Source organism: Rhinatrema bivittatum, chromosome 17 (assembly GCF_901001135.1).
Source record: "Rhinatrema bivittatum chromosome 17, aRhiBiv1.1, whole genome shotgun sequence".
In the NCBI taxonomy this organism is placed as follows: domain Eukaryota; kingdom Metazoa; phylum Chordata; class Amphibia; order Gymnophiona; family Rhinatrematidae; genus Rhinatrema; species Rhinatrema bivittatum.
Window position 1 is genome coordinate 17602404 of NC_042631.1, and position 24599 is coordinate 17627002.

General features: G+C 43.7%; 1 protein-coding gene across 2 annotated transcripts in view; it reads right to left on the reverse strand.

The window, feature by feature from the left end:
- Positions 1-21369, reverse strand: part of SPI1 (Spi-1 proto-oncogene) — a 48779-nt gene extending 27410 nt beyond the window's left edge. For both annotated transcript variants that reach the window (XM_029582624.1, XM_029582623.1), the window contains exon 1: positions 21018-21369. In XM_029582624.1, the coding sequence (XP_029438484.1) occupies positions 21018-21050 (33 nt within the window). In that variant the 5' untranslated portion in view covers positions 21051-21369. The remainder of the gene's footprint in view (positions 1-21017) is intronic.
- Between the last annotated feature and the right edge of the window lie 3230 nt (positions 21370-24599).

Genomic DNA, 24599 nt, shown 5'->3' on the forward strand with positions numbered 1-24599 from the left:
TTTAAATCATTACAGCTTGAATGAAAGTAGCCAGATGTTCTCTGCTAAAATAAATATTTAACTGTTGGTTAAATTAAAAAGATGCCTTAGACCCTTGTCCTACTTGGATTTTATGTAGTTCAAAAGAAGATTTTGTTGAACCCTTGACTTGATTAATAAACATGTCCTTGTCAGAGGGAATAGTACCAAATATTTTAAAACAGACAGAAGTTTCTCCTAATAAAAAAAAAGTGGTTCCTTGCCCCTAAATCAACCCTCTATTTATAGGCCAATATCAAATTTGATGTTCATAGGAAAGTTGCTCGAGAAAGCTGTCTCCAGTTTGAACGATTTTTTGCAGTCTAATAATTGTCTCCTCAACTATCAATGTGATTTTAGGATACATAGTAGCACTGAGACATTATTAACGTCTGTTAATGCTAATTTGTTATGATTATTAGACACAGGTGGATCCATAATTGCAATTTGTCTGGATATAACTTCTGCCTTTGACTCTGAAAATCATGCTATCATGTTAACTAGGCTTAGAGAGCTGGAGATTGGGGGCAAGGTCCTCCACTGGTTTGATTCCTATTTAAAGGCTTGTCAACAGCAAGTATGGATTGACTCAACTCGGTTTACCTGGTTTTCCACTGGCAAAGGGGTTCCTCAAGGATCTGTATTATAATCTGTTCTTTTTCAGGTTTACCTACAACCGTTGTGTAAACTATTAGATTCTTTTCATATTTATTTTAGATTTTTTGCTGAAGATATACATTTTCCTGTATCGACTGATCTATCTTCAGTAATAATGCAGATCATGGCTTCCTTGAATGCTATTGTGGACTGGATGTTTAACAATGCACTTATCCTAAATCTATCAAAAATCGATGTTCTCTGGATTTCAAGAACCACTAATCAGATTTAACTAGTATTTCATTTAAAGAAGGATCTATCAAGTTTACTGAACATGCGTGTAGTCTTGGAATTAAATTTGATTCAAAGCTAGAATACACAAATCAATTGAGGTCTGTTTTAACTACTGGCTATTTGATGTCAAAGTCTTTACGTCAAGCGTTTATGTTAATTTCCTTGGATTATTGTAATTCCCTCTATATTGGCCTTCCTAAATCTTGCTTATATGCTTCACAATTTCTTCAACATTTTGCTGCATAACTGATTATGAGGACTTCAAAGAAAGAGCATGTCAGCATCTCAGATTTAAAATTCTTATTTTCTTTTGTAAATCCTTCCAAGAAGAATCTCCAAGATATTTGCCTGCTCTTTTTAAACCTTATATACAAACTCAGTCATTATGATCTGCAAATTCAAATCTTTTGGAGCTTTCTGGAGTAAAAATGGCCCGTTTGCAATAGACCCACAAACGTGCATCATCAATCATTGGCCCATCTCTATAGAAGTCCATTCCAGAGGAGATTAGATAATACAAGACTGAAATATTAAAGGTTTTTTTATTCCATGAAGCTTGTTCAGGTAGTGGCTGAGGTATATACATTTTTTAAATTTGTCATGCAAAAAAAAATATATATATATAATATTTCATCTTTGTTGTTTTATTTGTCTACAATTGTATTTTATGTTAAAAAATTGTAATCCATTTAGTATAACATTATTAATATAGGTGAAAAACATATATTTTAACTAACTAGCCAACTAACTATATAAACTGTTGCACCATACATGGATGGTAACAGGCATTATTTACCACTTTGGAGACATGTAATATATGGCCCAGATTATAGTCCCGGGATTGTGAACCTCTTCTTTTAGCTGTTAATCCACACCCATTTAACAATAATGGAAGGATTCTGGCCTAGAGATTAGATGATCTACTTGCAAATGCTCCATTTTATCAGGGTTAAGCTGAGGTTTATTAGCCATAACTAAATTCCAGACCATGAAAAGACACAAAATTATTTTTTTCCCTTGGTCTCCAAGCTAGCTGGTTCTACTATGTCAGTTAGCTGGATATCATCCATGAGGTCATGGAAGTTCATTCCAAACCCCCTAATGACATCTCCCAGAGATTTAAGATACAAATGAATAAGGAGAGCAGACAGAATTTCTTTGAACGGTTCCCCATAATTAACTGCTGCGATCTCTCACTGAGAAATGAGGTGAACCATCCTAAAACTGACCCTTGCAGCCCTGCCTTCTTCGAGCAATTCAACAAAATATGATGCTCCACTGTGTCTCAAATGCTGCAAAGAGATCTAAGAGAACCACACGAGGTGAAACCTCTATCTGTGGTCCATCAGGGCCACAAGGACAGTTTTGGTTGCATAAATGTGGATAGTGCTCCAGGGGAGCGGGTCAATCAGTTGTGGTGGACCCCTGTAGTCCTCTCTGTAGTTAAGGGGCAAGGCCTGTTACAGATGACTACTACTACTACTGCTACTTATCATTTCTTTAGTGCTACTCAACATATGCAGAGCTGTACAAAAGCATGGAAGAGACAGGCCCAAATAATCATGCATTGCTTAGCAGGAGTGGTTCTAAACTGGCCTGACTTTGTTTACAAGGCAGTAATTTAAAGCTTTGCATTTCACAGGAAGCAATGAGTTGTTACAGTTCTCAATTTCTGTAAAGAGCAATTGAATCACGATACAAGATTTCAACAGGGAACTGCATGCCATGCCTTTACTGCATGCAAATACATCTCATACCATCTCATATCATTGTGGATACCCTGAAAACCCCACTGTGTTGCAGCACTCAAGAGCTCGAGTTACCTACCCTTGCCTTATGCCTTATCCTGACACTAGTATATCTGGGAATGTTAAACTGATCTAATGGCCCTATATGAAGTAAAAGTTTCAACACCTCAGTAAAACTATTATTAAAATGATCTGAAGCATCATTCAACCAATCCTTTCATACAGATGTGAAGTCTCAGCTGTATCATTAATCCAAAGCTATACAGAATGGAACTGATGTGGATGCACAGCTGAATTAGGACACTTCTCCTTACTACTCACCATACAAAAAATAATGTTCCAATTCTGCTGTCACCTCAGTCACAGCAACACAAACTCACCTCCACTACCAGGCACTGTGTGAAGTAACACAAAACCGTCCCCATGAAAAAGCAGCACTGCAATTATTTCAGTGGGCCCTAGAATACCAGTGCACCTCATACTGGGAGGTGCAGACTGGAAAGCAAAACAAACTAGAATGTTATTGATCTCGAGTCTAGCAGAGTACCTCAGCTCAGTCACGTGTGCAGGACACAGCGAGACCCTCACCGAATACATTAGAAATGTGCAGACAAAAGCTGAACTGGAAGCCCCAAGTCAGACTCTGCCTACAGGGCAACATGCGAGAAAGTGAAACTGAAATGCACTTCCTCCAGTACTGTACATGTCCCAAAACTGACAGAGAAATGTATTTAAAAGATTTTTTTATATGCCGCCCTTCTGCAACAATCAGTGGCTTACAACTCTTACATGTTAACCATATTACATACAAAACAATCATAGATCTGCAAAAGACCACCTAAGGGATCTTACCAATTTATGTAACGGTTAAATCTACAGTCCCCAAATCCATGCTCCTTTATAATACTTCACATGAGCAAGAAAAGTTCCAGATCATCCTTCGGGAAACACCCATTATAGCAGCAAAATATAGGGATGTGTTTTTGTTTGCAACGGAATAGGAAATGTCAACGGCCACATTTTTTATGAAGGGTGGGTATCTGAAAATTGTTGCATGCGGTTAAGGTCATTTCGGATACAAAACAATACAAATGTCATTTCATTTCATTGATGTTTATGACGTCACTTGCAAATGAACGCACATCCCTAATACTCATAGGATGGGAGAAGAGTTTCAGTGAAGCTTTGCTTTGGGAACGCGTGCACAAACTGTCATGCCAAGGAAGTTTCTTGAATTTGAGAGAAAAGAGGGTGGGGAGAAGAGAATGGGCCGGGAGTAGAAGCATCCTAGCAGCGGCTGGATTCTGTGCAGGTTACAATGGCTTTTATTGGCCCTGCCTTCATCCATTTTGGGGGTTCTATGCACTGGCGGTAACCCAGTCTGATGATTTTTTTTTTTTAGTAGTGTCATGTTGTGGTCATTCTTGTTTCGCCTGCCATTAAAGAAGATCTCTTTTGGGTGAAGTTATTGGAAGTGTTGAGAGGGAAAGGAGAGCGACCGGCAGAGAGAGAGATGACAGATAAAAACAGACGCTGTAGATAGATGCATACGATAGGAGCTGTAACTAAAGACTGGACATACTGATAAGTGTTCTAGCCAGATAGTGTACGTAAGAGAACGACAGATGCTGTAGACAGATATTCCATCCATCCGTCCTTCCATCCATCTGCTTTATTGCTTTATTGTAGTCCTATATCCTGAGGTTTGGATATAGGACTGCAAGAGGGGGAGGAGATGGCCAGACATTTCTCAGTTTTTATCTGATAAATCCCCAAGCAGCATTTTTATGCTTTGTAGTAAGTAGTTAGTCTGTCTGGAAAAGTGAAGTAGGGGTTTTTTTTTTACTTCTGTTTTATTCCATGACCTTTGGCCACAGGTTCTGCTTTTGCACTGCTCACCTTGAACTGCAGAGAGGGGGAAATCAGAATTCAAATGCAAACTTCCTTCCCAACACACAGGTAAAACCAAAGCTTTCACACAACTTCCTCTCTCTGCCCAGCTTTGGGGAACCCAGAAGACAAACCCTAGCAAATTTGTATTGCATGACTGTTTGCACAGGAATCATGGGACTTTTTGTACTAAATGTACAGTGCATCAATGCCTCTTTCTACATCATTCCCATCAGCCACTCCACCCTGTATCTCACCTGTATATCAACCCCACACTGGAATGAGATGCAAGCACTTTGGAGAGCAGGATTAGAATTCAAAACAATCCTGACAAAAATTGGTCAGAAATATACAAGGTGAACTATGAAAAGGACTAATGGAAGGTACAACAGCTATAGCACCAATAAATCACCAATATAAAAGCAGAGGTGACTGGCTGGGCAGCAGCAGTAGAGAAAAGAATCTGGGGTTATAGTTTATTTAATGTTGTTGCAACACTGTTAATGCATAGATTGGGCTTATCTTTCTGCTCATATTTTAACTGTTTTACTATGCTGGTTTTTTGTTGTGAGCCGCTTAGGGCTATGGCACAAGTGGCATATAAATAAAATAACTTGTAACCATAAACAGAATACAAATTAGGAATATCACAGTTACAAAAGCAAAACAGAATCAAAGGAAGAATTGAAAACGATGCTTAAGCGTGGATTTTCTAGCACTTGGAATCTATTAGCTATGACCTTTCCATTATCAGATCAAGGTTATTTTTAATAGGGTAGGTGCCAGGCCCATGCTCCACCTTTCTCCCAAGTTTAGACCCATTTGGTGAGTGTTTGCAGAAGTTGTCGTGCCTCCAGACAGACGGATAGTCTGAACCAGCTCCAAAGTACTTTTTTTATACGAGTGGAAAGCACTAACAAGCTAAAACTGTGCCGAGATGCATGAACATGAGTACCACTCGCAAAGTATGAAACAATTCTCTCATTATTTATTTGATATTTATATACCACCAACACCGAGGCCTTAGGCGGTGCACAAATAAACATCCACAATAAAAACAAGCAAATACCAAACAGTAACACAGTAAACCTAACTAACAAAAAAAGAAAGATTCTGCGCAAAGAAAAATGATTTCGTCCAGTGATCAGATTGTCTATATCATAATGCATAAGCTAAAGAAACCAAGTGAGTCTTTAGCAATACTTTAAATGTTTTAATGCAGTTCAGTATACATAATTCATAGTGAAGTGAGTTCCTAAACGTGGGGGTTGCCATGGAGAAAGCTTGCTCTCTGGTCTCTGCAAAGCATGCTTGATGCACGGACAGAACTTCGAGTAGGCGCGTTGGAATATTATGTTGGTTTTTGGGGCTCCCCTCCCCCCAAACTTCTGGAAGGATGTGGAAAAACCAGAAAAAAAGCAACAAAACTGATTACACAATCAGAGGTCTGGATAATATAGAAACATAGAAATGATGGCTGAAAAGAACCAAATGGTCCATCCAGTCTGTCTTGTGGTAGCATCAAAGGTATCAGGCTTATTGGTTAAGGGTAGTAAAGGCTGCATCAGCAAGTTACCCCCAAGCTTATTTGTTTTCCCAGACCTTAAAATTTAGTGTCCTTGTTGGTTGCTGTCTGAATCTGATTCCCCTTTTTTTCTTTTCTCCCTACCATTGAAGCAGAGAGCAATATTGGAGTTACATCAACAGCATGAAGGCTTATTGGTAAAGGGTAGTAACTGCCACATCAGCAAATTACCTCCATGCACTCTTTTTTTCAGTTCCATCCTCTAGCCTTTAGGGACCCACAGGGTTTTTCCATTGCCCCTTTCACTGTTTTTGTATTCACCACCTCCTCCGGAAGGGCATCTACCGCCTTCTTCATGAAGAAATATTTCCTGATGTTGGTTCTGAGTTGTCCTCCCTGGAGTTTCATTTTGTGACCCCTAGTTCTACTGATTTCTTTCCAACAGAGGTTTGTCATCATTAAAACCTTTCAGGTATCTGAAGGTCTGTATCATATCTCCCCTGCACCTCCTCTCCTCCAGGGTGTACATATTTAGGTCCTTCAACCTCTCTTCATAAGTCAATTGATGGAGACCCCTCACCATTTTTGTCACCCTTCTCTGGACTGACTCCATCCTGCCTCTGTCCCTCTTGAGATACGATCTCCAGAACTGAACATAATACTCCAGATGAGGCCTCACCAAGGGCTTGTACAAGGGGATTATCACCTCCTTTTTCTTACTGCTTAATCTTCTCTCTAGGCAGCCCAGCATTCTGGCTTTAGCTAATGCCGTGTCACATTGCTTCGCCATTGTCAGATTGCTAGACATGATCACCCCAAGGTCCCTCTCTTGCTCCATGCACAGCAGCCCTTTACCGCCCATCACATACAGCTCTTTTGGATTACCACACCCCAGATGCATGACTCTACACTTCTTGGCATTGAATCCCAGCTGCCATATCTTCAACCATTGTTCAAGCTTCCTTAAATCACGTCTCATTCTCTCTACTCCTTCTGGCGTGTCCACTCTGTTGCAGATCTTAGTATCATCCGCAAACAGACAAACTTTACCTTCTATCCCTTATGCAATGTCGCTCACAAAGATATTGAACAGAACCAGTCCCAACACCAATCACTGTGGCACTCCACTTAACACCATTCTCTCTTCAGAGTAGGTTCCATTTACCATCACCCATTGCCTTCTATCCATCAACCAGTTTGTAATCCACTCCAACACCTTGGCACACACTCCCAAGCTTCTAATTTTATTCATAAGCCTCCTGTGCGGAACTGTATCAAAAGCTTTGCTGAAATCTAAGCAGATCACATCGAGCACTCTTCCTTGATCTAATTCTTTAGTCACCTAATCAAAAAAATCAATCAGATTTGTCTGGCAGGACCTTCCCCTGGTGAATCCATGCTTCCTCGGGTCAAGCAACCCATTGGAATGGATTGTATATAGTTCACTATCCTTTCCTTCAGCAAATTCTCCATTAATTTTCCCACCACCAAGGTGAGGCTAACCGGCCTGTAATTTCCGGCCTCCTCTCTGCTCCCACTCTTATGAAGCAGGACCACCACTGCTCTTCTCCAATCTTGTGGCACCACTCCCGTTTCCAGGGATCTATTGCCCAGGTCCTTCCGGACCCGCCAGCACATCCTGGGAACCTCATCCGGCCCCATGGCCTTGTCCACTTTCAGTTTTCCTATCTCTTCCCATACATTCTCTTCTGTAAATGGAGTTTTGTCTACTCCTCCCCCAACCATAGTCTTGTCAATTAGCGTCGGTCCTTCTCCAGGGTCTTCTTTAGTGAAAACCGAACTGAAGTATTTGTTTAATATTTTGGCCATTTCTTTGTCACTCTCCCCCCATTGATTTTTGACTCCTTTTCATTTCACTATGCCACTTCGCACCTTTCTCCTTTCTCTGATATATCTGTGTTTTGTCACCTCGCTTTACCTCTTTGGCAATTCTTTTTTCCGCCTGACTTTTTGCATACGACCTTAGGAGAAGTAACTGAAGGAGTGTGAAAGAGAAGATGACACAGTGAGCATTGGGTGGCCTGACCGCAGTCTTCAAATTGAAAAAGGAAGGAAGGACATGCCCGAGAATGGATAGAAAATATTATTTGGGAAATGACATCCTTGAAGCTGGAATTTGACCCCCGATTGCATCTCCTATCTTCCCATTTTCCAAGTTGGTCTTATGCCCATGCTCACTTTATAAATCACATTTTGTGTGCAGCCAGGCAAGCAGTGTCCTTGCAGTGGAAAAGGCCACTTCCCCCTGCATCATCTACTGTCCTAGGCAGACTGTGGGCTCTACATAACCTTTCATACCTATCAGCGGTGAGAGGGGATAAAGTATCTGTCCATGTGCTCGTTTGGGAGCCATTCCTGCATTGGTTTAAATGGCGCCTCCAACTGGAATTTTGCTGTATTTTGTTCATTATATGATTGCCTAAAGGGCGAGAGAGTTTTTTTTTATGTTCTTTGTTATTTTAAGGAGGCTTTGAGTTCTGTCCAGTATTTATGACATCTTTATTTTTTTTTTTTTTTTGTGGTCTAAGGACTCACTGGTTGGGTTCAGGATCGGGTGGGATGGGAATTAGTTATAAAAGGAAGGAAGACAGTGATCAATCGTTCTTCCATTTCCGTTGTGGATAGGATAAAACGTAGTGGACTTACGTTGCAGCAAGGGAGATTTAGGTTAGACGTTAGCAAGAACATTTTCGATAAGCATTGTAACAAGTTGGAGGAATCTCCATAACTGGAGGTTTCTAAGGACAGATTAAATGCACATCTGTCTAGGAGTCATGGTAATGTGTTCAGGAGCTAAATATCAATGTCAAGGTCCACCAGGTAGGAAAGGACTTCAAGTAGTCTTCAGCAACAACTCATGATGCAGAACGATATCATAGGCAGCAGAGTGGTCGGTCATCGCTGCACTGGTTTTCTGTTGATACTGAAAACCAGCTTTTATGAAAGCAATAATTTGTTTGAAGCACCTATGGTCAATTCAAAATTAAACTTGTTCAAAAGGCAATTGAGGGTGAATAGCAGGGAAGAGTCTGGGGGAGAGCAGTTTGAGATGATATATGCAACAGTGGCTATAGTTGTGACCTGTGAGATTCTTGTATTTGGGCACTAAACAGGTGATGGAAGCAAGAAACAGGAGTTCATCCTTCCACTTTATAAAACCCTCATCAGACCACTTTTTGGAGGAAGAGAAGAACCAAATTTTAGAAAAAAGAATGAAATACCAAAATAGAGCCAATGTCATAATAAAGGGGTGATGTATTCTTTGCACTTGTTAATGTTCCATTTCTGTGTTCACACCCCCTGTTATATGTAAACCGGCATGATGTGATTTTTAATCACGAATGCCGGTATAGAAAAACTCTAAATAAATAAATACGTATGCTGAAAGATTGTTCGTGTTGGGGCTAGTTGTATTAGAAGGAAGGTCTTTCCTGGAACTGGCCTCTGCTCCTCAAGGGCTGGGGTGTGCTGAGGAGGCAGCGTTTGCATTGACGCTTATGAGGGGAGTTCAGGCCGTATCCATGTCAGGTTTCAGAGGGAGCAGTGGTCTGGGGACCCCTTGCCAAGAGAGGACACTAGGATGGCTGAGCTTTGGAGAAAGAAGTGGGGGTAAAACAACCTAGAGGGTTGTAAATGAAGGCCTCATGCCACTGTAGCCCTAGCTGGAGCAGTTTCTGGCTGAGCTGGAAGAAAACTGTCAGGTTAAAAAAAAGAGAGGGGGAAGATTTCACTCCATCAGTGGACACTGCAAACATCTCAAGGTGAACTTTTTTACTTAAGGAACAACAAATGAAACAAAATGGATCCCATAATGCGAAGTGGCCACATAGTTCACCACTAGCAAAAGCCGAGATTTACTTTGCTATGAAATATTGACTATGCAATCCCCACTAGGTCTGCTGAAGTGGAGACGACCTGTCCAAAATGCCTCCACCCACTCATGCCAAAGCCGAATAGCCCCACAGATTAAAACTCCTTCTCAGCCCAGAAGAAGGCAGAGTTGTGGGACTTCTTTGGCATTATAAATGTTGAACAACTCAGGAAAATAAAGGGCCAAGGGAAACGCCTCACTCCAGCTTTGTGTGAGACTGGACTGGGCAAAGATTCGCCGTAGAAGACGAGGAGACCCAGCTGAAAGGGCAAGGGCCTTGGCAGATGCAATGCGGAATGGACTGGCAGTAATTCACTAAAAGCGTTAAAGGTTATTTTAGGAGAATGTGATTCAGAATGCAGTCTGCATTAGCTGGAAATTCCCTCAATGGGTTGTGTGGCCACTGAGAAAGGGGAAATGGTCAGAGCATGAGAGGGCAGGTGACTGTATAGGAGCAGGCATGAAGCCAGAACTCGTCTAGGGCTACAACAAAATCCCGAAAGGTTTTCCCTGAGCAGAAAGAGGGAACAGTAATCTATAACCGTTTTAACGCACTGTGCAAACCAAAAGTTGTATTTATGCAGCCCCTCTAACTCTAGATGAGGGAGGGGGACTCTTTCTTACAAGAATATAAGAACATAAGAAATTGCCATGCTAGGTCAGACCAAGGGTCCATCAAGCCCAGCATCCTGTTTCCAACAGAGGCCAAACCAGGCCACAAGAACCTGGCAATTACCCAAACACTAAGAAGATCCCATGCTACTGATGCAATTAATAACAGTGGCTATTCCCTAAGTAAATTTGATTAATAGCCATTAATGGACTTCTCCTCCAAGAACTTATCCAAACCCCCCCTGAACCCAGCTACACTAACTGCACCAACCACATCCTCTGGCAACAAATCCAGAGCTTTTTTGTGTTGAGTGAAAAAGAACTTTCTCCAACTAGTCCCAAATATGCTACCTGCCAACTTCATGGAATGCCCCCCAGTCCCTCCACTAATCGAAAGTGCAAATAACCGATTCATATCCACTCATTCAAGGCCTCTCATGATCCCAAAGACCTCCATCATATCTCCCCTCAGCCGTCTCCTCTCCAAGGGCAAAGATATACTACAGTATATGTCACGTGGGATTTGTGTTCCACTGTGAATATCTTCTCTTGTGACAATTTCACATTCTGTACATTTAATAGGTATTGGGTCAGCTCATTCCACGCATCCAATGCAGCCCCTCAAGTTAAATCCCTTCCAATAATTAAGCATAAGACTGTGCCAATGAAGGTTTCCCTTCATAGGTTCTCTAACTTCACCATTTAGGGGTTTCTCCTGAGACTGGCAGTGAATCTTGCTGCTCCCCAAAATGCTCTCTCTGCATGGATAAAGCTCTTCGTGGATTAGTCGCCACCATTTCCTCTAGCAGACCCCCAATGCCTGGAGATGCTGGTTCCAGTATGGCTCTCACACTGCTAGCGGCAGACCAGACTCTTCCTTCCACTTCATGGCTGGCATGGGATGGGTAGGCTTGAAACATCTAAGCTCAAATTCATCACAGTGGGATATCTATCTTCAAATTAAATATGGACTTTCAAGTTTTTATGTGCAATGACAAAAAATGCTGTAATGGAGAATGGACAATGGAAGTTTCTAGAGGAGCCCATTATTATATTAGGGCATGAGTGTTGTTTTTATGTAACAGCTACATGGTGGGCTGCTTCCTGGGATTCCAGAAAACATCTGGAAATCCTCTGATGAACCCTCCAGTAACAAGGGATTCTATTTCACAGGGAGGAGAGCTGCTGCTCCCACCTCCTTCCTGCAGGCTCCCCGCCGGAGATCTCTCTAAAGGTCCTCTGTATCCTTTCTTGGGAACACTCCATTTTCATCACAAAATTGGGACAAATCATTGTAGTTCCTATATTAAGGACAAAAATGCAGTGGGGGAAACCCAATAGGATCCCTGTATGTGTACAACTAGTAGGGGAAGCCAACAGCTAGTGCTGCAAGCCGCAATAACAATAGTGTTAGAAAAACAGTTGGGAAAGGAACAGAAATGGAAGGAAGACAAGGCAGGACCCCAGATAAAGCCACTGCTAATCAAGCAGACAGTTAAGTGATTTGTAACTAATGCGACACAAAAGTCCAAGACACTGAATTCAAACAGTGATGGTGATTGGGTGATGCTGTCATGAATAGAAAGGTAAAGTCCATGTTACATTCATTAACACATTACAACCCTCCCATTCTCCCTCCATATCACATGCATGCACACCTCTTAGTAATTCTGCTCCTGAGACCTGCTGTTATCTGGCTATGAACTCTGTAAAGAGAAAGGAACTAGTACGTTCTCCTTAAAATCAAAATCCCCAACTAAAAGGCTACAGCATATTTTATGACTTGGAAAAATGAGCAATTTTGATTTTCTTTTCCACTGCAGAATGGAGGACTCTGCTTCACAAAATAGATTACCAACACTAAGGCCACATCTGCCCAAAAGATCCTGATAAAAGAACAGGGGTGAAAGGATTCCCGACCCAAAGTCACAGCTGCCTGTAAGAGAGCTCCCAATATGTAAAGACTGCTACACAACGAGGACCCCCAGTACAAGCATCCCTGCTGGGTAGAAGAGGGTGCAACACCTACCCAAAGGCAGACTTCTAATACAAGAGTCACCGCTACACAAAAAAGGGCTCCTAATACAAGAGGAACAATAGCATACAAAGACATTTACATAAGGAAGGCTGCCAACACAAGTGTCTCTTCTGGCTAGAAGAAGGCGCCATAGCTAGCCAAAGGTAGACCTTCAACACAAGACTCACAGCTCTTGGCACAAGAACACTGCTACACAAAAGAGAGCTCCCAACACAAGAGGAACAGTAGCACACAAAGACATTTACATAAGGAAGGCTGCCAACACAAGTGTGTCTTCTGGCTAGAAGAAGGCGCCATAGCTAGCCAAAGGTAGACCTTCAACACAAGACTCACAGCTCTTGGCACAAGAACACTGCTACACAAAAGAGAGCTCCCAACACAAGAGGAACAGTAGCACACAAAGACATTTACATAAGGAAGGCTGCCAACACAAGTGTGTCTTCTGGCTAGAAGAAGGCGCCATAGCTAGCCAAAGGTAGACCTTCAACACAAGACTCACAGCTCCTGACACAAGAACACTGCTACACAAAAGAGAGCTCCCAACACAAGAGGAACAGTAGCACACAAAGACAGTTACATAAGGAAGGCTGCCAACGGAGGGCTCCCAAGAAAGGAGGGTTCCCAGTGCAAGAGTAATTTCTGGACAAAGGAGGACTCCCAACAATGCAAACATGTCTGTCTCGCAGTGGATGCAGGCTCCTCTGTCACAGGACCAGCGCAAGCATGGGGGAATCTCCCTGCTGGTTTCCCTGGAGCAGAGAAAGAGCGAGTGCAAGGCTGGGGAGCAGAGAGTGAGCGCACAATCAGGGGACACGGAAATACAGAGCACGAGGCCTGCGGATCCCCTCCCTGGGTCCCAGAAGCAGAGAGAGAGAGAGAGAGAGTGAGCCATGCAGGCAGATGTTTGACAAAATCTGCACTTCTTTAATTTATTTTTTGCAGGTTTCCACTTGTGTATTCTTCTTATACAACCTCTGACGTTCAGGGATGCCATGGGGGCCCCTCCGGCAAGCACTGAAGCACTTGTCATGCGTTTTTCACCTTTTTACGTTTCCGTGCCCATTCCCTTCCATCCCAAAGGCTGAGCGCTGTGCTCCGCCGCTGCATCAGCGCAGTGCCAAGCGTGCAGGCTGCATCAGCGCCAAACGCAGGACAGTGACCACAAGCTGCAATGCCAAATGCATCCACGCAGTGGGGGGACCCAGCAAGCTGCAGCAAAGAGGAATACATCGCACAGAGCCTGGAACAGAGCCGACTGACAGAGGGGACGAAAAGGAGCAGCAAGGTTGCAAAGGGAGGAGACGGCAGATGGAGACCTTCTACCAGCTCAGCCAGCAGAGGTGCTCCAGGGCGGCAAGTTGGAAATCCTGAAGTCTGCAGTGGTGCGATGATGCAGCCAGAGTGGGCTGCTTAGGCCTAGCATTTGCTCGTCACCTACATTGGCTTTCTCACTGTATTTTTCCGGAGGTACCGTCACCGACTGTCCGCGGTATCTTTAAAAGTCCCTTAAATTCTTTTTTTTTTTTTTTTCCTTTCTTCTGAGACTGGAGATCTCCAGTGTCTCTACCCTGCTTGACTGAGACATCATCAGATTTACGAGAGCCCCAGTCCTGGCCCGAAGGGATCTGCAGGCCTGAGGCTCTCCTAAGGGAGGGCAGTTATGATTTGGATTTGTGCTTTCCTGTTGTGGTGGTGCTCGCAGAGGTGGTGACACAACGCGGTTTTGCAATTCAGCAGACATCCAGGAAAGGCGCAGCGTGTCCGTGCCAGCGGCTCCCTGCAGCCACCCTCTTCTGCAGAGCCCGCTCTGGATGCTGCCGAGCGGCCATTGCTCTGGAACCGCTGAATTAGGGAGTCGGCTTTCGCCCTTTGTCTTCAGCTGACGTCAGGAACATTTAGGGGGCCGGGCATACTAAAGCGTTCTCCCCATTTTGGAGGGGGAAATGCTTAGCACATCAGGCCCTTAGTCTCTTTATTTGTAACTAAGAAGGGGTTGACTGGGGGTCCCCTGTACTTAGCATAAAGGCAAAAGTGATGTTAGCCTCTATGTGAAGAGTTTCGAAAATTTAGGTGGCAATAAAGTTTTTTTTCAAAAGGTGGCACGTGACCTCTTTTTATTATTATTATTATTATTATTATTATTAAACTAAGAATATATTTCTGACGAGCTTTCAGGAGCTAAACTCCCATTTATGAGATGAAAGGAAAATGATCAGGTTTGCCCAAATCACAGGCTAAATGCCAGCGGGGATGGGAAGTAAAAGGCTTGGAGGAGAGCGTGGGGAGGAGAGGGAGAGTGGGGTGAGGGTAGCAGAGAGACAGCAGGATCACGTCTGTTAATGGGTTGAGGAAACCCACTTCTCCACGGTTTGCTTTGAAGAATCCGATCATTTTAATTTTGACTGTCTTATGTCCTTAGGTAGCCCTGACATAGCCTTTGGAAGCTTGGCCATCAACAGAAACCCCAGTTTTCTATGGCAACCCAGGGGTAAAATCTGTGCTATTTATTTATTTTACATTGTTTACAGACCACCTTCTGGTCCAAGGACCAATCAACGCGGCAGGCAATCAATTAGAAAGTTCTGGACCAACCCAGGGCTTTCTAGCTTCCTAACAGCCTAGATTTGTTCTTCCCCCACCCCAGGGACTGTGACTGCTGCTTCTGCCAACCTGGGTGGCGGGGACTGAAGACCTGAACCAGGAAACAGATCCCAGGCAGTAGGAGGAGGCAGACGCAGCACGATGCTCTGCTCTCCTCTTCCTGCCCTCCCTGAGAGGGTCAACGTGGGGTGGAGTGGGAGCGGTGGGGAGAGAGGCCTGGTCCTGGGGAATGAGTAACTGCTGGCAGGGACTCTGTGTTTCTGTTCACTGACTCCCAACCCTGCAAACTTTCTCTTCCCGAGATTCCGCAGGAATTGCCAAATTTAGAGGCCAGGGCCAGATTATGTGACCCTTGCCGTGGCCACAGAAATGTGCGAAGACCGGGCCCTCCTAAGGTGCAATGTCTAGTCCAGAAAAATGTTCCCCTGCCAAGGCATTCTCGCTTTTCTTTGCGATGTGTGATCTCGTGTCGGTGTAGACTTATTCCTGTTTCATCCACCTGGGCCTTCTTTCTCACACTCTTCACTGGATCACATCTACTGCGTCAGAGAATGTGCTGGCACTGCAGTGTCCTAGCTTGCAGGGTTTTGGGCAAGGGTTTCTCTACTTTGAAAGTTTCTGTTCAAAGCTTGCTTCTTGCCAGTTTTTGCCTCTGGTAGGGTGCTGGTTGGAAAACTAGAAATGGAAGAGCGGAGAATATTGCTTTAGTCGTACAGCCCTTCAGGTAATTGGGGTGTAACTCAGGTTAGAGAAGATAAAAGTGGGATGCTCAGAGGCAGTTTGTTCTTCGCCAAGAGGTGACGGTCAGAATGCAGGGATTCCCCTTCCCCAGGGAAAAGCATAAGAAGTGAGCACCGAGGGAGCCTCGAGAAGAGGCCCCCCCCCCCGCGCCAGGCACTCCTGGGGGGTTACAGCTGGGCGGGAAGAGACCGCACTCCCCTGCGGGTCAGGCCGCTCTCCATGTTTCACGCCCAGCCAGCAGGCAGTTTCAAAATCAGCAGGATTACCACTAAAGCTCCAGCAGTCCTGAGAAAACAGGAAGCATAACCATCACCACAGGAAGTTGTGCATTCTTTCCTTGTCTTTGTTACACTCACCCCCAAAGAAGAAAAACAAATGAAAAGAAGGTGGATTATTGCAAAACCTTAACAGAAGAGTGTTGTAAGAAGATGCAGAGGGGCCCCCAGGAGAGCGGCGTCTCTAGCCCGAAGTAATGGAGAAGGGAGGGTGACTTTTCCACCTGTTAATGTCCACCCCCTGCCTTTAAATTGGCTATAAGAGACAAGAAGAAAAACTTCCAAGGGCTTTCTATGCAATTAAAGAAAAACCCTGCCAGTTTCAACCTCCCGGTAAAACTTCCAGCGCTTCATTCTACCAAGTCTTCTATATGGATACAAGAGTGGAGACTGGAGCCTACCCAGGAAAGAACCGAATCCCCGCCCTATAGATTCTGCGCCAACAATGGACCCAGGACACTGATCCTGACAACTCACCAAGCAGGAAAAACAAATATTCAGATTCTGGTGCCACCTCGGGAACAGCAACACAAAAACACTTTCCAGGGCCAGATACTTTGAGAAGTAACACAAAACCCTGCAAAAAGGACACTCAGCACCCACACAGCAAACCTATCACACCACAACAGTACTAACGTCAAGGACTCAAACCCTTCCTGTAGAAAGGCAGCACTGTGAATATTGCACCAGGCTCTGGAACACCATGACGCCTCCCTACCGCAGATACAAAATACCCTCAACACATATGTAGGCAAACATGTCATACCAAACCAGCGCTGCCACCCAGACAGCTACAATCTGGCTTACGGCATGGTGGCATCGTACACATGCCAACGTGCCCTAGAACACCAATACGCCCCAGACATTTTAGTTTAGATGTTGTTTGGTATGCTTTGAAGGCTATGCCGCAGTCTATTTCATATCTGCTCATACGCAGTATTTATTGTATCTGTTTATGTAATCAGGCTTACTGTCCGCACCTTCCGGAAGCAGGTTTAGCAGCCCATCACAGTCAGATCCATCTGGCCCTGCTGCTAGTGTGACGGTGAGAGAAGGGTCCGTCCCCCCCCCCCCCCCCCCCCCCCCGCCATAACTCTCTGTGCAGAAAGTGCCTGTCAAAAACCGGGACAGATTTGAAGTGACAGATTCACAAACTCTGCAGCTCCTAACTCCCCCTTGTGAGCTTTGTTAAGCCGATCCACTTGAAATGTGAAACCTTGCCCAGCAGTGCCGTGCTGGGCTGCCTCTAGAAATGGTGGGTGGGATGGGGTCTTGCTTAATCCCTGGGGGGGGGTTGGGTTCTTTGGGAGGGGAGGGGTTCGGGTCACATGGACCTTTAAAACAATGGTGGTTCAGTGTGAAGTGGGCCACCATCGTGCATTTTTTTCAAGCTCTGCCGTGTGATTTTTTTTTTTAGCGCGGAATCCGTTCCAGTCCAGGTATCTATAAGGCCGAGAAACCCACTTCTTCCTCAGAGAGAGAGCCTTGGAGCATTCACGTGAACAGTCCTGATGAAGGAGTGAATTGAAACGCGGGCATCGTCAGGTTCTCTCTGTCCTGTGCCCCTTCTTCAGTTCTTAATCAACGACAGTTATGACCCATGTCGTGATAAGTTCATATATCGCTCATGGTAGTGGGTTTTAAGGCATTTAATACACCTGGACTGGAACAGAGTCCGCTGCTTTTATTTTACGGGCTCTATCAATTTGACATAAGAACTAATGATCCTACTTTAAATGCAATGCAAAAATTAGAAGCACTTTTCACATTTCTGCAATAAGGATGAGACAAGTGATTGTAGCAAGTCACCAACACTGAAAAACAGTAGTGCATAGCCTATGTATGATCTTCTCCTCTTAACTCACTAGTATTTAGACAAGATTCATTTTTGGGTGCCCGGGCTTTTTAAGAAGTAGTCTATTTCATTAATTTGCTCTAACATAGTAACATAGTAAATGACACCAAAAAATGACACAAGTCATCCATCCGGTCTGCCCAGCGAGTAACTGCCACTCTGTGCAGGTTACCCCAGTTAACACAGGCAGGTGGGCCAAAAGGGCAATTGCTCAGGGCGCTAACCAATAGGGCACTGAATTATTAGCCTGCCTGACTGCCAACCAATAGGGCACTGAATTACCAGCCTGCCCTGGGTGCCAACCAATAGGGCACTGAATTATTAGCCTGCCTGACTGCCAACCAATAGGGCACTGAATTATTAGCCTACCTGACTGCCAACCAATAGGGCACTGAATTACCAGCCTGCCCTGGGTGCCAACCAATAGGGCACTGAATTATTAGCCTGCCTGACTGCCAACCAATAGGGCACTGAATTACCAGCCTGCCCTGGGTGCCAACCAATAGGGCACTGAATTATTAGCCTGCCTGACTGCCAACCAATAAGGCACTGAATTACCAGCATGCCCTGGGTGCCAACCAATAGGGCACTGAATTATTAGCCTGCCTGCCTGCCAACATGTCTCGGTTCATCTCTGAACACAGGTTACTCCTTTTCTTCATTCCATCCCTTTAGCCACTAAGGATCCTCTGTTTTTATCCTACATCCTTTACAATTCCATTGCCGCTCTTGTCTTCACAACCTCTTTGGTAGGGCACTCCATGCATCCATCACTTTTTCTGTGAAGAAATATTTCCTGACATTTGCCCTGAGTCTACCCCCTTGGAATTTCATACCATTACCCCTCGTTCTACAATTTTCTTTCCACTGGAAAAGGTTTGATGTTTGTGCATTATTAAAATTGTTCAGGTATTTAAAAGTCTGTGACATATCTCCCCCTTCTCTGTGGAGATTTAGGTGCCACATAATATTTTTGTTAACATAGGTGTGCCTTGGGCTTCAAATGGTTGATAAACACTGGATAGAAGGGCTTATTAGGAGGAATGTCGCTGTACAAGACCTTGTATAAGTCCCTGGTGAGACCTCACTTGAATACTGCGCACAATTCTGGAGACCGCACCTTCAAAAGGATGTAAACAGGATGGAGTCGGTCCAGAGGGAGGCTACTAAATGGTCAGTGGTCTTTGTTCTAAAGCATAGACAAAGATCTAACCCTGTACACCACGGAAGAAAGGTGAGATAAGGGAGATATGATAGAGACATTCAAATATCTCATGCACAGGAGGTGAGCCTCTTTCAGTGGACAAAAAGCTCTGGAATGAGGGGGTCAAGGGGTGAGAGTGAAAAGGGGTAACCTGAGCAGGAATCTCTCTCTTTACAGTGGATGCATGGAACGGCCTCCCAGTGGAGGTGGTGGAGACAGGGACAGTATCTGAATTTAAGAAAACATGGGACAAGCACAGGAGATCTCTGTTAGAGATTGTAGAGTTGAGCCGTGTGGATGGGCACCTGGGCAGACTAGGTAGGCATTAGAGTCTGTTTCTGTTTCAGTTTTTGTATTTTATTTCAGACTCAAATTTTCTCTGAACGTGTAAGAAAGTTTGAGAGCCATATGGGTAGGTCCTTATTTGCACAGGCTCCAGCATGGGTTTTTCCACATAGTTCTTTCTGTCTGCCATTGCTGCTGCATCACTCGTAAATGGAATTTGTCTAGCAGAATGAGCCGGACTTCAAGACGAACACTCTGCTGCATTTCCAGGTGCCATTAAAGCACAGTTGTCATCAGCAGGCATGAAAGGGTATTCTGGCTTTGGAAATACACATAACATTTAAATGCTTTTCTCCTCCGAGACTTGTCCCTGATAGTGCGTGTTCCAAACCTTCTCACACACCTGTGCTTAAGATACAACATGTCCCAATCTTATCCCAGAGTTGCCACTGACATTATGGGTCATGGTCTTATTTTAGGCCTGCCCCTGATACTGAGTGTCCCAACCTTCTCCCAAACTTTTTCAAGGCCTGTCCCTTGTACTGTGGGTGCAAACCTTGTCCCAAAAGGTCCGCAAAATTGTTTGTTCACGCTTACCCCAGAACAGTCCCTGATAGCATGATTCTCAACCTTAGCGTAGTGTTGCCCCTCTCCCGATAGTGCATGCCCAGATATTATCTTACTATGCCAGTCTACGTGCCTCTTCTCAGGCTAGGCCGCTCATGCACGTACCCTATCCATAAAAAGGCAAACTGTAACAGAGTGGAGCATTACCTGTTACTCACTGGAACTCCAACAAGAGAACCAGAATGCATCAAAAATCCTGCATGGTTACCAAAATTACTGACCAAGCAACAAAGGTGCAGTACTAGCAGAATTTTGTGTGCATTCCTTGTCCTACGATCCATCGGAAATATTGGAATGTTTCACAGTGGCTTAGATAATTCTGGGCTCTGCAGAGCAAACTGCTGGCTTGAGAAGGAGCACCTGTACCCATCAACCACCTCACGGAAAATCCACAAAGATCAAACACTACCATCCAAAATACCCAGGAGCAATTTTTCATGCCATCAATGCATTTTAAAGTTCTTCTTCTTCTGCAGGAGTCAGAGATACAATATATCTTTCTCAATGACTGGTCCTGTCCTGTGGAGAATAGCCTACGAGCCAGGGAGACCAGGGTTCCAGTCCACTGTCGCTCCTTGTGATGTTGGGCAAGTCACTTTACCCTCCATTGCCTCAGGTACAAACGCATTAGATTATAAACCCTCTGGGTATCTGAATGTATTCTGCTGAAAAGTGGAATATAAAAATCTAAAATAAATAAATAAACTTGCAAACTGTTAGATGGTATCTAACCAGAAGAGGTGTTTATAGCCTTAACCTGCCGACTGTACAGTAGTTACAATAGAAGGCACATAAAAAAGCGTCTGAGGATTTACCTGTGGTGGATGCAAAGTCAGGTAAGTGTCCATGATATCCCGGTGGCAGGTCCTCTTTCTTCTCTTGAAGAGAAAGCCGGCACTCCCTTCAAAGTCCTTTCCAGAAACAACATGAATGGACCCCCATGTAGGAAAGAAGCAATCACTTGGCCCCTCGCCATTGATGTGTATCACATCTGTATCCCCCTCTCTCTCTGCCCCCTCCTGATATCTTCCACTGGGCTCAGATTTCAGACAGAGTCAGGAACCGATCGTTGGGGCTCTTTTTTTAATAAAGACAGAGAAGGAATAAGATGGAGCTACCATGAAATGCAGAATTAAAACAAAGAGGGAAGATAGAACTGCCATGAAAATGCAGAATTAAAACAAAGAGGGAAGTTAATAGTGAAGTGGAAAAAAAAAGCTTCCTTTCTTCACCCTGCTGAGTTAATAGGTGAAGTTCTTCCTTACTGTTAAGTGTCTTCACTGTAACTGCTCTTAATGTACTGAAACTAAGTTGGGTCCTGGGAACTGTGTGTTTTTCATGTTGCGTCTGTGCCATCCCATTGTCATTACAAAGCAGCAGTCAGCGGCGGCCTTTTCTCACCATTTCTGTTGGGGGAAAAAGGCTGCTTACCAGGAGTGGGTAACGGTCGCCATGGGCTTTAGCAGTGTTGACCTCCAAGGAGGGCAACCTCGGAAATGCTAAGAATTCGCCGAATGGTTGCTTTCTTTCAGCCAATCACGAGCACAGAGCACTCTGACCGAGCGAATGCCTGGCAGGCACTGAGCACTGGATACAGCGGAGGCAGAAGGATGGTATTTTGCCTTTGCATAAGACTACTTGGGCCACGTGTGAGGAATTGGGGTTACAGTTTGGGGTTTGCCCTTTGGGACGGAGATCCTAAAACATCGAAGGGTGCAAAGAAATGCACCAAAATGAATTAAGGGGACTGGCCAATGAAGAGAGGCTTAGCTATTAAAGCTTAGCTCCAAATGCAATCGTACAAAAAGTGGTCTAGTTTAGGGCCCCCAAAGAGAACGGCTATTTTGCAAGCCTATAAAATAGGGCAGTTTAAATGCAGCACTATATGTTCTTTCTTTAGAAGAAAAGGTTGAAGGAAAGAGCAAAGTATAGAGCTTATTCAATGCTTCCTAAAATGTGTGAAATGCTTTTTGTTTTTGAGCCCTGCTCTTTTCAGCTTCCAGTTCGAACAAAACTGATTTCTACTGGGCTACAGCACCAAGAGCCTTCGTTCACATCTATCTTGGGGTTTGTTTTTTTTCCTGATTTTCATAAGCCCCTCCAAACTCAGCCCAGCCATCACAGTGATGGTCCCTGGCCAGAGCCACCAGCAGTGGCTTCCTCCAGAAATGGGCCCACATCACTCCTCCCCAGCCAGCATGGTTAATAATTATAAAATACAGAGTATTTCTGGGGATCAGTACATTTTAAATAAAGCACTTCTACCCATTACTCATAGTTAAAAGTCGATGCTGCCAAAGTTCTGTCTGTATATTTTCTCCAGCATCTCAGTTACATTTAATTTACAGAAACCTTGCCATTTCATTGGAATCCTAATTCCTATTTTATCTTCTGTTTGGCTCGTTTTTTGGATGGAACAGTTAATAGCTAAGGCCTCGTTTGTTGGAAAGTTTATCACAAGTCCAGCAAATGCACTAAATGAATTAAATGTAACTGGACGAGCGTTTGCCGCATCTCAGTGACAAACACTGAGATGTTACCTGCAAAAAAAGATTCTCTTTCCACTCCTTACCTCCAGCCTCGATGCCTTTAAACTTTTCCATTTCCCTCTGCTTGATAGGCAGTGGGTTCGAGAGACAGTACAAACAGTAAAGGATCCTTGTCTGGAGCCTCGAAGAAGTTTAGTGACTTCTTCATTAATTATGATTCCTGCTATAGGACTGTGATATAATACTTTAACATTTTTTTTTACTAATTCACCCTGGAAGCAACCTTTCTGCAGTACCCAAAATAAATAATCCCGTCCCATTTTGTCAAAAGCTTTTTCAGCTGTCATCAAGGCCTCTGCATCACAGGCCGCAACCTGACGCAATGCTCGCAGCCACTATGCCTCTAAAGTAACACTTGACTGTATTTGAATCTCTAATCCTAAAAGCAAATTTACATTCTTGTTCACCAACACAAGCTTACGAACTAACTACATGTGGAATGAATGTACAATATATCAACCCAATTGTTTATAAGTTGATTGAGTGTACTGTAGTGTTAGTTTTTTTGTATTTTCTCGTTCTAGTAATTTCCAAAAAATACCTTGTTTTATGTCTCCTGGCATGTGTATATACAGAAAGAAATACAAGCACAAAAATGATTAAAGATTGTTTTATTTAATAAAACATCATTTTAATAGTTTTTTTTATTTAACTTTTTATTGAACCAGCCATAATGATCTACAACATCAAAGACATAATCACATCGCACACAAATAATGTAAGTACAGTGCACAAGCATTTTTCAGTTTCCAAACTCCACCCCCCACCCTTTTTTCCCACTCCTCCCCTCATTCCTGACTCCCTCCCACCCTATCAACCATAAGAGCTGCAGACACTTGAATTATTTTATTATTGTTGAGCCTATAAATGAATCTTTAGGTTATTAAGGCAGCTGGGTACAAATCAATAGCATGTGGTTAGCAAATAATACTTTATCTGCACATTTCTGCTGGGGAGAGCCATTTTCAAATCTTTTCCCATGGGTAAAATAGCTGTTTACCCACTGGCAAAAAGAAGCCCTGTTGAAAGCTATTTATTTATTTATTTGTTTCACTTATAACCTGCAACATACAAAACTTGTAGATCTATGCAGCTTACATCATTAACATTCATAATAGTCCACACATTAAATTAACATTAAACAATTTATTTAAAAAAAAAAACATCAACCATAAAATTATAAAACATAAGTTTGTTTAAAAAGGTAGGTTTTTAAAGATTTCCTAAAAAAAATTTCAAATCTTCCATTTTTTCTCAGATCATTATTAATTTTCTTCCCCATCTTTGGCTCTCTAATAGAAGAGGATCTGTTTTGTGTTTCTTGGTAGTTATAATCTTTCAAATGTGGTTCACTTGGAGTCAAGATGGCAGAACATTAGAGGCTACGTTTGGCTTCTCTGCCCTACCTGTGGTTTCTTTACTGAATTTAATTGGAAATGCCTTCTAAACGTAAGGGAAGAGTAAGGGTTCATCCTCTTGAAACCTTCTACCCTATGGGTCAGCTGATCACTTCTTACACCTTCTCACCGACTGTGCAGCAAGGGGCTGGAGATCCTGGTACTGCCCACGGTGAAGGTGAAGAGTAAGCGTCCCTGAGCCCACTCAGTCAGCGTCCTCCTCTGGCACAGTGGCATGTTTCAACCGGCAGCACCGCGGTGCCTAGCAATGACATTGCTGGAGCCAACGAGTTGGAGGGGGGCTTGCGAGATGACGGTGACAGAGCTGCAAGGCTACGTGCTGTTACCAGAAGACCATCAGGGTGAGAGTCTGGATCCTTTTCTGCCTCTCCCCTCGAATTCCCTGATCTCAACAAATATACATTGATCTCATTGATCTCATTGATCTCAA